The sequence below is a fragment of the Dufourea novaeangliae genome, unplaced genomic scaffold, assembly GCF_001272555.1.
Source record: "Dufourea novaeangliae isolate 0120121106 unplaced genomic scaffold, ASM127255v1 scaffold24, whole genome shotgun sequence".
NCBI classification, from domain to species: Eukaryota; Metazoa; Arthropoda; class Insecta; order Hymenoptera; family Halictidae; genus Dufourea; species Dufourea novaeangliae.
The window spans coordinates 678,733-693,362 of NW_015373905.1; the positions used below are offsets into that span (position 1 = coordinate 678,733).

General features: G+C 34.9%; 1 protein-coding gene across 1 annotated transcript in view; it reads left to right on the forward strand.

The window, feature by feature from the left end:
• The window catches only part of LOC107193749, a 124,560-nt gene that overhangs the window by 60,991 nt on the left and 48,939 nt on the right, over positions 1 to 14,630 (forward strand). The window contains exons 8-9 of the mRNA XM_015583253.1: positions 279 to 536; positions 4,098 to 4,277. Of these exons, the coding sequence (XP_015438739.1) occupies positions 279 to 536; positions 4,098 to 4,277 (438 nt within the window). The remainder of the gene's footprint in view (positions 1 to 278; positions 537 to 4,097; positions 4,278 to 14,630) is intronic.

The following is a 14,630-nucleotide window of genomic DNA, read 5'->3' on the forward strand; positions in this document are numbered from 1 at the left end:
TATCTCTCTAAACTTTGTTTCGATAATAACTTGTTTAGAAACGGCGACCAAAATTAAAACCTTCACAATACTACTCAGGGTGACGACCTTGACAACATATTGAAAAATCATCGAAGTCGGAGGTGGTTCCCTTATTGTAAATATTTACCAAAAATAGTCTCTCAGGCGCCACATAGCGGTTCGCGCATAAGATTGTCATATGTTCGATTAAGGGTTGAACAGAAATACGGAAGAGATTTTACGTACAATATTCGTTTAAATTTATGCTCGTTATTCAGACATCAACGAGTGTCTGTTGAACAACGGACACGGACCTTGTCAGGATACGTGTCGGAATACCATAGGGGGCTACGAATGTTCCTGCGACGGTCTACTGGACACGGTCCTGTCACCAGACAACCACTCGTGTCAGGACGCAGGCCCGTGCAGCGTCAACAACGCCGGATGCTCTCACACCTGTCTCTCCACGATGGGCCGGGTATTTTGTCTCTGTCCTGACGGTTTTATCCTGGAGGACGACTGGAAGACTTGTCAAGGTAATAGAATTCTTTCCTCGTTCTTTCTTTCTGCCCCCTTCCCCTTCCCAGTTTTTCTTTTGTTCACCGTCGAATCACCTGGGAATTTCAATAATCCATTCCAAATGGAACGCGCAGAATATTGAATCGCTTGAATGTCCGTGCGAACGGTGCGGCGGCAGTAACTCGATCGCATCAACCTCCACTTCCAATAATACAAATAAGTATGCAGGGTGTTTCATCTAACTTTATCGCCTGATATGTTCCTGCTGCATTGAAAATTTCACCAAAATATTTTTTACAAACGTTTCATAGTTTTGTGGCGGGTGAAGCGGGTGGGGGGTTAAAGTGACAATAGTTTTTTTTATATGGAATGCTGTATTTAGTGGTAGTCTGACAGTAAAGGTCGTACAATGTTGACAAACTACATAGTGTAGCATTCTAAAAAGTCCAAGATTAAGCAGAATATTACTACGAAGTGGTACCGCAAAATTAGACTAGAAAAATTTTCTTTGTACACCCTTTAATGACACTGAAGAACTTCAGGTGACAAGTTAGGTGAAACACTTTGCATACATTTACATATCTCTTGACTTAGTAAGGAGAGTGTCGAAATTTTACAGTTTAACGTACATTATAGTATATTTTCTATTTGAAATTGAATATTACCTTCTATTCGAAATTGAATAGCCCTGTGGGGTTGGAATATTGCAATCTTACAGCTGTATTTACTTCAACAGAATATTAATTAAAAAATAAATATTCCTTGTTTGTTTACAAAGTATAAAATTAGAAATTAAATTACGACTGGAGAAAGTGGCTAATCATCTGCATATACTAACAGCCAAAAGTACCGTGTGGAACATTGTTAAAAGGTACAAACGAAGATAGGATTGATTCTACGTCACGAAAAGGCCGTCCGAAAAATCTGAGCGTTCGCGATAGACGTATTATTGTTAGAGAAAGTTTAAGAACCCTCAACTAACTGTCCCGTAGCTATTTTCTAACCTCAGTAAAGAACTAGAAATCACAGGGTACATGCAGAAAATTTACGAAAAATGTTCAGATCGAATTTATTAAGGGGTTACATAGCTTTATGTTATTAAATAGTTATTGCACCATTAATAGTTAAATAGTTCATTGCACCATTAAATTCGACCCTTTCAAAAGTGTTCTACAATGCGCGTTGCACGTGTGTAGCTCTGCCTTTAACATCCGTGGAAGTGATGGAAGGGTGGCCGTATGGCGAAAACGAGAGCAAGAACTTAATGCGAAACACTTAAAAGCAACAATAAAGCACAGCGGCGGTGATGGCGTGGGGATGTATTATCTCTAGCTTCGGTCTGGGTGAACTCGTATTTACAGACAGTATTGTAGGTAAAAATAAATATTTGAATATTTTGCAAAACAATTGTTATAAGAATACCGCGAATATGAGGATTACAAAGGGATTTAAATTTAACCGGAATAGCGATCTCAAGCGTAAAGCCCGGATTGTGCAATACATGCTCTACAATAGTGCAGAAGTTCTTCAGCCACCTCCACAATATTCCGACTTAAATCCCATCGAGAACTTGTCGGTTGAGCTGGAGCGTAGAGTTCGTAAAAGCAAAATCAGCAGCAAGATGAATTAAATAATCGATTTGTAACACGATAAGAAATTAGCACCGATTATTCACAGATAATAATTCGTAATATGTTTACGAAAATGTTTAAAACACGTTATTCAACATAAGAGTGCAACAAAACATTAAACCTTTGTAAATAGAAGTGTTATTTTAGTTTCATGATACTAAACTTATCAAGTGTCCGAATATTTTTGTGACATAAAAATTCACATTTTGTCGATTTCTCTTACAATATTTAAACAACCGTAAGTAAAAAGTTAATAGTTTGTTTTTAAATGTTGGCATCTATATTCTGTAGTGCAATGTGGTGTAATACATTTTTATTGGTCGTTGCATATTTATTCAAAATATAATGGTTAAAAGTCAAAATTATATTGGTGTTAGAATATTTTTTTGACTATTCTCTAAGTCTCTATTCTAATAATCTGGATATTTCAATCTTTAATGTGAAAGGATAATGTTAAAAATTGGCGAAATTTTAGGAATCGTCGGAATTGAAAATTTTTATGACAACGTCTAAAATGGTTCTGCATGTCAGCTCTGCACACGTTGAAAGGAGAATTTGTTTCAAGTCCAATGTTAAAAATGTTCAGAGAGAAAACACAAGAAATAGGTGTTAACTTTTAATAATATAATTAAATTCCATCACATATTAAAGTATGACCAAGTACGAAAATGGTTGAATGTATTTTTCTTTTTATCTGCACTATCATTAAATGGGTGACAAACCCATCTCCCTTTTACTAAACATTGAAAAGATCAGTTTCAGGCTAAAGAGTTAATTAAACTCGCCTCAGGAATCGCGAACGTGTGTAACACACATATCTACGAGCTTGCAACCGCATCCATTACTTCCCTTCGCGTCCTTATTCACAAGGGTTGTCATGAATGTGGCGTCATTAAGAATTCAAACAAGTATGTCAGTGAAATGTGTCGCTGTCCCAGTAGCTATTTATCTTTCCGATTGGTTCTATTATTATATGAATGAATATATTCATCTATTTATTATATTCAATTGTTCTGGCATCAATACTTGCGACATGAAAATGTACTTTGAAAAATTGTTCGAGTAAACAAATGTCCAATTTATCACTGGAGGATTCTGAAGCCAACCAGTGTAAATCACAAAGTAAGGAAACAGAGATACAAATTGTTTAGAAAATGGATGGTTAGAAGTGTTTCGCGTAGTCCACGATTATCGTCCCCTCGCGGACTCGAGTTAGGGACGATAATCGAGAGGACTCTGTACGTAAAAACTAAAGACGCTGCAAAGTTCCATTTAACTTTGATAGCTATAGGACAGTTTCCTGAGTATAGCGATCTATATATATAGATATGTAGTTACAAAATTGTGTGATTTTGTTTGCAAAAATAGTGCATAGAAAGTACGCACATCGGCTCTTTTTTTTAAACTTTCACGGCAATTTACAACTATTAAAAATTGCACAATTTGATAACTATATACACTGCTATATTCAGGAATCTTTCCTCTATCTTTCAAGATTAAATTGAACTTCGTAACGATTTTAGTTTTCACGTAATACGTTATTTTTTGCTAAAAATCGGGTGTTTTTCTGAAAGCTCATGTTTTTCAAAAAGTGAGGGAGATGGAGAAATTCTATTTCCAGATTCGTGATCTGAACGAGAAACTCTATAAGGATTTCCCAATGGATATTGCAGATCAAGAATCGTGTTAAACGGTGTTATTATTTACTTCCCATAATTACTTTTACTTTCGACTGAACAATCCAATTAATTTTTGTAGAAAAATAGAGATTTTTAACGATTTTTTAACTTTTATTAGTCACGCAAGGTGTTAAAGGTTATAGAATCGCCCCTTATGTATAGTCTCAAATGTTATTAATAAGAATACAATATCTATTATAAAACAAACATACATTTATAAATGGATTTTTTTATAAAAAAATAATTGGAATTATAATATCTTTTGCAGATGTGGACGAGTGTGTCCAGCCTGATCTACAAACGGAAATGTGTCGCTACGGTTGTATCAACACGCCAGGATCTTATCGATGCGCCGAGCCAATGGAGCTGAAAGATCAGCCGATACTGGACAGCTTGTCGATCACCTGTCTACCGGGTTACGAGGCTACCCCCGATGGAACTTGTATCGGTAAGTGGTTTAATCCGTATAAGCGGTTTAACAGGGAGTCAAATTTCAAAGCAAAACCCACTGTAGGATACCTACAATATGTCTTAGTTACTATAAAAAAATAATAAATGTCAAGTAAATCTGGACTTGATGAAAAATACGAAATTATTGAAGATCTCAAATGAGTGTCGTCTACGTAATGTTTAAACTCAACAGGCAATACTCATGCTATCATAAACTAATAAATATGATGCAATTTATACATGGAAAATATTCCGTCGAGTTTCGAGAATTTTTTTAAAAACGTAAAGATACTTGTTTATTTCGATCCTTGACTATGAGAAAGTGATGACCATTTAAGTGGGATAAGGACAAAGACAATTGCCGGCCAATAACCGGGCACATCACGAGAATATTTTGGTAATTTTTACTGGCTCCTTTTGTTGGACGGACCAATGTAATACCAAATCTCTTACGCGTTACATCAACAACAAGCTGGAATTTGATGTCGAGGCGAAATAAGCTGAGTCTTGTAACTTAGAGTTTTTTGAAACTTGTACTCCGTAGTTTCCATAGAGTCTTTGTATCCAAGTCGCGATCCAATTACACGATTGGCGACCGAGTCTCGTACTTTTTTGCGTGTGCATTTCATTCTAATAAACAATCTGTATGAATTTTATTTAATCATCTAGTCTTTCGAATTTGGCACGAACCACTTTAATACATAACTCACTATTCGTTCTTCCCTCTCATACGTTAACATGGCTGCGAAAACGGACCTATTTCAAGTTACACGCTCTCAGTCTTCGGGGAGAGAACGTACACAGTGTATTCAAAAAGTTCCCGGAATTATGTTTGCTACCAACAAGATTTATAGGTAGACATCATTTTATTGTTTAATGTTCTACATAGTTTCCTCCTCTGTTGATACAGTTTTGACGTTCATACAGTCGCCGGAAACATCTGGAAAAGTCTTCGACTGAAATACCCTTTAACGTTGTTGTCACTTTCCGTTTGATTCATCAAGTATCGCAGCTCTTTGCTCCATCACAAAAATTATTACAACAAAACAAAACTGACAAATTTTAAATGTGCTCTGCAGACAAACGACTAAATCTTTTAAGGTTAAACGAAGCTGATAAACAAAAGAAGATCTATAGTCAATAGATTTAGCCACCAGAAGCTATCATGTAATAACAGCCCGGGAACTTTTTGAATACACTGTGTATTGCACAGCCTTATATCCGGAACAATGTGTGTTGCCCTGGTCCGAACGATGGTATTTTTCTATGGCCGGCGTAATTGCGTTTGTTGTTCATTCTGTAGCGCGAAATTTCGGAACAGCCAGCCGATGGGTAGCCCGATAACAATTCCCCATAGGGAGATGAGCGTCCTAACGAGATTCCGGCGCTCCGTACTCCGTACCCCGTACCCGGTCTTGCCCCATAATACCGTTCTAGACGATCCGGCTACGTAATCGAATTAGCCTACACACGGTTCCACTCCGTAGGCCGGTGGCTTACACTTCTCGAATATTGGACCGAGATTCTGGATCATCAAATCCTGGAGAGCTACCCAAATTAATAGTGTTTCGATAGTTTTTCGCTTTAACCTCTCAACGAATTGGATCATCAAATTCCCGGAAAGCTATCTAAATTAACAGTATCGCGGATAGTTTTTCGCTTGTAAATTACAACGAATTAAAAGACGATATCTGGTTGTGAAGTCAATGTAGTAGAATCTCTTCATTACAGAGTGTCCACGCTATTACTAGCCAGCGTTTTTCTTGCAAATAGGGTAACAGACCCATTCACTGCCACCTACCGAATTACTGTAATTTAGAATAACTGTTCAGGTTAATCATGCACAGTCTGTATTTTATAAACTATACTTTAATAATACTATAAGTTTACATACAGGGCCGTTCCTGGGATGTTTACCGCCCGGGTGCAGAAACAATATCGCCGCCCTTATTAATTTAATATTATACAATTAAAAATTTGATATGCAATGTTTATATATATTCATTTTTGAAGGATCATTGTTTCATTTTATGAAAATAAAAAATATTTTTTAATGTTTATTTTCATAAAATGAAACAAAAATCCTTACAAAAATTGAGGGTTTTATTTAAAATGAATATTTTATTTCACTTATAAGTACGAAACTAACGCCTAATGTTTGTAATAAAATGATGTTATGGTTGATAAATAGCGACCATTAATTACTTACACGAATTTAATCCAATAAATATGGCTAAATGCTATATGCTATTTTGGGCTGTCCATAAAGATACATAATTCCTTCTGCATATAAGTAGTGTTGCAAAAGATTACGTATACAATATTAATTTGATCAAATTCTGTTAGTCCAAAATTTTCATAATTATCAGAAAATTTATGATTATTATTCTTACTAGTCCAGGAACGGCTCTGTTTACATATATCATGCTATAGAATAGAACGTTACACATGGTTATTAATTGTGTATTACTCTCTGGTAAACGCCATCTTCGTCTGTTCATTTCTACTAAACGAGTGAGTGAGACGGAGTACTAAATAATACTATAAGTCACATATATGAAAAGCCTATCCAAAACATTGGTTTCGCTAGATTCTAGATCATAACAGATGTCGTTATCATTACAATTTACAGTTACTTTATTAACCATAATGAATAAACATTGTGGAGTTATACATAACCAAAATTCTGCATGCAATTAAAACTGTAATTCATACGGTAGAAAGAGCAGAACTTAATTTCATTTTTCCATTAATTTTTGTAAATATTTTGTTGATTGAAAGACTAAAAACAACGACTTCTTTATTTGCGAAAGGGAAAATAAGGTACTAAAGAAAAGACTATAATTGTAATATGTGACCTAGTAACATAATAAAATGTCATGTTTTAAGTAATATAAAGATAATAGAAAATAATATCAATCATAATTTAACGATTCGTTAAATTTTTTAGTTTAATATTTGGGTTACAGTGATTGGTACAAGCGTTTCAATAATTTTTTAATTACCGTCCTGTCAGTAATTGTTTACGAAAATAAAGCCTTACGCTATTATATACGGTAAATATTAAGACGGTCTGCAGTCACGTGCAACCTAATCTAAAAAAGTGACAGTATTTAGGTATATGAGGTGTCAGTACTTAGTTAGGTGGTAGTAATAACTGGGATGTCAGTAATTCGATCGAACACGTTGTACAGGTGTCGGTATGTAATAGCTTTCGAGATATATTTTTGAAGCTAATGAATTTACAAACAAAAGTGTAGGCTCATAAAGTTACAACAAATTTTTCCTTCATGTAGACATATCAAATAATAATAAATAGAAATAAAAACTTATGTTTTTGGTCAGTTAATACAAAAATTGTGCAATAATGTCAGTGTCATATCTTAAAGTGTCAGTAATAGTGTCCTTTACTCTACTGAATATTAGAAAAAAATGAAAGTGGAAAAAGTAGTACTGTTTTTTTCAAGCAACGTAACGGCGTATGTATTTTTTTGTGTTTGATCCATTTTGCAGAAATAAAAGTGACCTTACATTTTTTTAAGTGGAATGCTGTAATATTTTGTTATATCGTATGAAAGCGTGTGTCAAGACGAATTCATTCGTATAGACACAATGACCTTCAAGATCATACAAGGTCAGAAATTGAAGCAACATTTTGAATATTTCTAACGCCAATATCACTAAATGGTTCAGGAAGTAATACTGAAATTTTCTCGTCGTAGTGGAAACAGAAGTAAATACTGTGATTTTAGTAAAACTTGTACGTTCTCACTCTAACATATTAGTAAAAAATATTCCCAATATTTCTTCCATTTGAAAATATATTAAAAATGTACATCCTATTGGTTAAAATAGTTGATTATAGATTGTACTAACTTTATATTTTGGAGTTTTCGTTGCTCTTCTTGTAGTTGCTATTATTTTGCAATTTTTTAAAAGTAATTCTGAAAGTTTGAGATATGTTCAAGATCATAATCTAACCTGAAAATACAATAAATTAGTGAAATTACTTAAACTAATTGCATTTCTGTTTCAAATTCCATTATTCTCAAACAAACCAAATGTTCAGCGTTTTATGGGCGAGGGGTGTGTATTCTAAACGCGAACAAAATTATGTACGGTAAAAGTTGATGAATTAAATCCTACTTTTACCGTCTGTTCTTGAAACGAAATAATTTTATCTCTTCTTGGCGGCCATCGTTTCTCGCTCTACTATTCAGCGAAACTGATAATCTAATTTCGTCGGTCGTCAATCTTCCCGTTGCCGAATGCGGAATTCGGCAAGAACAATATTAAATTCCGATTACGTCCGTGATGCTCGAACAATTCTGCGCCCGTTGCCCTCCGCAGCTTTTGCAACCGACTCCACGGAGCCATCAGTGTAATCGAATTAAGTTTACGACTTAACAAACGTTTGCCTTCCGCTGGATTTAACCAACTCGCAACGCCGCTCCGGCTAATGGCTTTTAACGTCGGCTGAAGAAATGTCGCTTCCCGCGTGAGTAATTTCTTAAAACTGTCCGTGTTTGCGCTCTGCTCTCATTTGGGCAGATTTTCTGTGTTTTCCGTTTAAATACACGCAAGCAAAGTCGATTACGCGAGAATTAAGCCACTAATGTACCCTAGAGCTTGGGATGATTACTAAAGACAGAAACACGGTTTCAATGTGGAAGCTGTAATTTATGAGCGATTGAACTGCAAACGATTTCAATGTGTTGTTAGCTCATCATTTTTCGGGAGATAATTTCGTACTTCGTTTTGTGAACAAATTTTTCGGGATAAATGGATGAGACGTAGAAGTAATCTAACATGGCCAATGCGATCGTCAGATCTACACTTTCCCTGATTATTTTCTTTGGGGATATGTGCAAGAATCAGTGATGTCGACGCCTACAACGCAAGAACAGAGCATGAAACAAAGTTTCATCTGAATAGTCCTTAGGATTAAAGATACAAGATAATATTAAAGTGTCATTCAAATAAAAAAGAATTTACGCGTTCATCTTAAAAAAATAGAAACAGAAATATACGTAAAAGTACGTAACAATAGTTAGACAAAAACAAAAACCCACATAAAGAATACCTCTGCTATGGTTTTACGCCGGGAACTGTGATTTGATGTCTCATACAGATTACTTAAATGAGACATAACGGGTGGTTAACCTAAAGTAACCACATCAATTAATCATAAATTACTAACTGTATCCAAAACTATTTTGAGCAACAGTTGCATGGTAACAAAGAGGATATATGTATAATACAATACATAAGTAATACGTGTTTCATTTTTGTATAAATAAATAACACGCAATTTTTGCTTAAAATATTTTTTCATATGGCTAATATACATATAATTTACGAGTAAATGAGGTGGTCACGTTAGGTGAACTACCCTGTATGTGTCGTACATGTCACGGAAGCAACGACCTGGTATATTGCGTACAGTTTGAGTACTTAAGCACAGCATAAATATAATCAGGATCGTCACTCCATGTCGGCTCCTTTGATGTTAGCGTTCAACAGTCACCATGTTGTCGGTTGTATAGAGTGCTAATATTTAAATTGTAACAGAGCAGACAAGTATGAATCAATCCTTTCATGCTATATGTATGCATAAGTAACCGCAACTCATATTTTCATAATGAAATACTATAAAATTGCAAATATGGTTGTCCTGTAAATTTGTAACGCTCTTAATTTTTTATTATTTAATATTTGAGTTTGTTTTAGTAAAAAATTGACTGACAGATGTCGAAAACTCATATAAAGAAACGATGATCTGTCAGGCATGTTCATAATTTTTATCACGAGAAGCTCAAATATTAAAAAATGAAGAATTAAAAGCACTACGAATTTACCGGACAACCTAATATAATATTAAGGTAAAGCTAGGTGTCTATTTGAAGGTTCCTTACGATTGTTGCTCTCGAAAGTAATGAATACACTATTTGAAAGTAACTTCGAGAAGTTTTACTCTCCAAGTGCCAATATCTACTTAATAAAAGAACTCGTCGAGAATTCATTATCAACTAGAACTCTCAGAATCGTGTCCATTTCAGATTTATTTTTGCTCACTTTCTGTAGTTCACTTTGAAATCGAGGGGAGGTGAGGTGTAATCATGTAAAAAAAATGAGGAAAATATATTATAATAATATACTTAAATATATACACTTCTCTCAATTCGATTGAAAATAGCGCCAAGCGATCCAAAGCCACGTGACTGTCGCTATGTTCTTGGTTGTATATTTTACTACATGTAACATTTTTCAGACGCTATTTTCGCCAAGTGACGCTATTCGTTATACCTATACTATGACTGAATGTCAAGTTATTCGATACACTTTTTACCATTTATTGTCCCTCCAAATCTCTAAAGAAAACGCTCAAACACCAGAGCGTTCGAGTGATAAACGGTCCAAGTGCCAAAATTTACAAACAGTTGCACTTTATTTATACGGAAAGTTATCATTTCTGTCACTGACATCGTTTACCATTACGGCTCCCCCATTCCAATTGCAAGTTGACAGTTCGCTGAAGGCGATCGACCCTATAAAAAGGACGGGGACAAGTGCAACTTTGCTGGGCATGCCGCGGGAACGAAATGAATTTATTAATAGAATTATACCCAACTCATTATTTAATATAAGAAGCGCGATTGTCCCATTCGAACCGAGTGAATTTCGCGGAATTAAAAAATTGCGGGCGGTAATTCGCTGGAACTTCCTCTGGAACGTAAATTCGAACGAAATTAAATTTCGGCTTGGTTCCCTGTAAATTTTTGACGTCAGGGCCATTCATTCTTTCTACTGGAAACATTATCATATTTCATTCTAGAATTCTGTCTAATAAATCGAAGAAAAGTTTTTTCGTTCACTTTTCCTTGTCAAGTGTCGAAACTCCTTAAATTGCATAGAAATTTATGCTTGTCCTTAAGGAGTCATGCTCAGTCAGGAGGCCGAAAAAAGAGTGTTCTTTGGGAATTTTTTTCTCAAAAACTATAAGACCTTTTTCAAAAAATGCGTTTGTGTTTTAAAGATTGTAGTTTATAGATTATAAGGTAATTTTTTTATTTAAAAATATTTATTAGTAAATAAATGAATTCCAAGTCTCCACGACATTGAACATTAAATATTTCATAAACTAATGTCCATATGTGGCTGAAACAAATATCATTCGCTTCAGAATTCCAAGCTCTATCCATGTGCTAAAGCTCATTAAAAACGTCAGCGTTACACCTAAGGATCTTTCCTTATCAGTATCTAGGAGCCTTCGAACACTCATCGAGGATTTACTGTAAATCATAGCAACAAACAGTTTTCGCTCCGTCCGCGGAAGAATAAAAACGCAAGGAAGAATATTTCATTCAACTATCGCTGAAGGTGAAATACAGACGAGAGAATGTGTGTTTATTTGATGCAATATTCTATCTAATGTTTTAATTATACGACTGCTTTCCGTGAAATGTGAATAACTTAATTATTCATAACTCATGCTCCGAGTTAATTCTGCATTCATCATTAACAAGCAAATTAAATCGGTGGAAAGTATTCGGATTTAGCCGCGAACGATCACGTTCATTTTCAAAAAGTGATAATATTGAGTTGATGTTGCTTCGACGTTGTTATTTCAATTCACTGTCAACGGCACATCTGTTTCAATAAATAGTGAAGTACGGTTTCGATTTATGCTTTCGAACTGTCATTAATCTATCTTTATTCGTTGAAAATAAGAAATACTGCTTGTTGACAAATACAGATTATCAAATAATGGAAACAGAGACAGAGAAAATGAGAAAAATAATTTCGGAATTAAAAAAGTGCTTGCAAAAAATTAGCAAGTAATAAATAATAATAATAATAAATAAACGTCTCAAACGTTGCTTGTATGAGCGCACGGACACAGCTCACAGCCACGGAGTCTCCTCCCTTAATGGAATCAAGGTTATGGAGTTAAATAAAAAACTAAGAAAGTTCGTAGTTAATTTTCTTATAACTCTGTACAAGATTCCAATACCAGGGATTGGATGTACCAATAATTATTCCACTATTTCTTTTTTAAAAAACTAGTAACAATTTAAATTTAAAACATCATTTTACCCTTTTCTTCTTTCAAAATAGCGGCGACCATTGAAGAATGAGGATAAATATAATTGAACCAGCATAGATTTCTAATTTCATCGAAAATAAAGATTGAAGTTGACAAAATATAGTGTATTATTCATTGGTACACTTAATATACACCTAAGCGATAAATCGACATCGATGGTGCTGTTCTTAACAATGTTCTTACTTTTTATGCTTGCCAGTTTGAGACCTCACCGTGAAGCGGGACATTGATTTTGATCTCTTTGTACGACAAGCAGGGAACTTCTCCATGAATCCTCTGCTTGACGAAGAAAGTTCGAGCACAAAGCTATCGTTTATGGGGGCATTGAGTTTCACTGGACTCAGACTAAACAATTCGAAGTTTGGGGATCGTCGCTCGTCCAGCTTAACTGTAATTCCGGTTCACGCGAACTTCTTTTAAGAAGCTTTCATTAACGGGGGCCTTCCGCATCCGAGACTGTTTCTGAAAGAAAAGAGAATAGATTGTATAAGGTAACGGGTCCCTCTTCTTTCAGTTGGAACGCGAGTTTCCCTCGCGGAAAAAGTGAAATACGTGAACAACATCGTAAAAGTCTCCGGTCCGTGGCAAGAAATTTGGAATTAGTTTCGTTGGAGTCTTTCTTTGTCGCGAGCCCTTTTACTCCAAAAAACCGAGCACTTTTTTGTACCCATGAAGGCAACGTTTGTCTTCTGCTGTAACGGATAGGGAAACGTGTTGTACCTTTGAAATGTTATCGTTTTTCGTTCATTTCTGGCGAAAGTTACGAATTTTGTGAATTCTTCATTGGTTCATTGTTAGCGTCGCGATTATACAGGCAGGAATTTTTCTATTTTTATAGGAAACACCGAACGTATTAGAAAATTTTTCGTTTATTTATTACAGATTACATTTGAATAAATGGCCATTACGTATTTACAAGGTGTTTTCGCTAATTATTAGCCAGCCTTCTTTTCACAAATAGTAAGTATTAGAAAAAAGTGAAACAGGAATAGATTTTACAATTTTCTATGACTCATATAATGGCGCATATGAATTTTTTACGTTTGCATTATTTTTCGAAAACGAAGGTGACCTTTGATTTTTTAAACGGAATGCTGTATATTTTTTTATATTGTATGAAAGCGTGAGACAAGACGAGTTCATTAAAAAGCTATAAAATGACCTTCAAGATCATACAACGTCAGAAATGAAAGAAACATTTTGAATATTTCGTATCAATGTGTTTACAAGTATTTCCCATTGATACGGCTCAGCTCGTTAAATGTAACTGATTTTTTGTTCTTATTCACTATCAGAGTGTTTATTTCTGTTTCTACACTTCTGGATTTATTTTTATGACGTACTGTTAAAGATATCGTTTACGGATACACCGCACAGAGATGTAAACATTAAGCAGAAGTTACTAAAAATAGAATTCATAGGAAATCATAAAAATAAATCATCATAAAAAAATGTAAATAAGAAAATAAATATGACAATTATATTATTTACTTATAATTATACAGGGTGGTCCACATAACTCTTAACAGCTCAATATCTCGAAAACTGTGCCATCGATTTTAAAGTTCTTGGTCTTAAATTGCATGAATCTGAAGGACCTTTTTAACTACATAAACGTGAAGTGCCCCCCCCCCTTCCCCTTTAAGGGGGGGCGGGGGTACCGTTATAATTTTAAATGGAACCCCCTATAAAACGTTACATATTTAGATTCTACAGGAAAAAACAAGTAAATTTTATCTGAAACATTTTTCGTCAGATATTTCCATAATGAGATATAACAGTTTGAAGTTCCAACTGTAGGTACTTGAAGCGCTCGGAAATTGCGTTATTGAATTATACGCGCTTGAGTCCTTTGCTTATTCGTGAAGAAATAAAATGTTCTTTAAATTAAATGTTCAAAATGTCCACCACGGGCTTGTAAACATTTTCGCGCTTCCTGACATTCATGGTTATATTAATATAGTTATTTTTCATATTTATGTACCCTCACGAGCAGACTCGGCTCCCGCTAGGGGAAAAAGTGATGTAGGGGAAAGACCTCCTACCACTTGGTCTCGCAGTTATTGAAACTTATGCAAAATTAACATTCAGTTTAACATTTATTTCAGTATTTGTAGTAAATTTACCAAGTAGTAGGAGGCCCTAACCCCTACATTGCTTTTTTCCTTAGTGGAAGCCGAGTTTGCTCGCGGGTGTACATAGCCGTTTTTGCTATTCAACTCGGTATTTTGTATGTAGTTAATT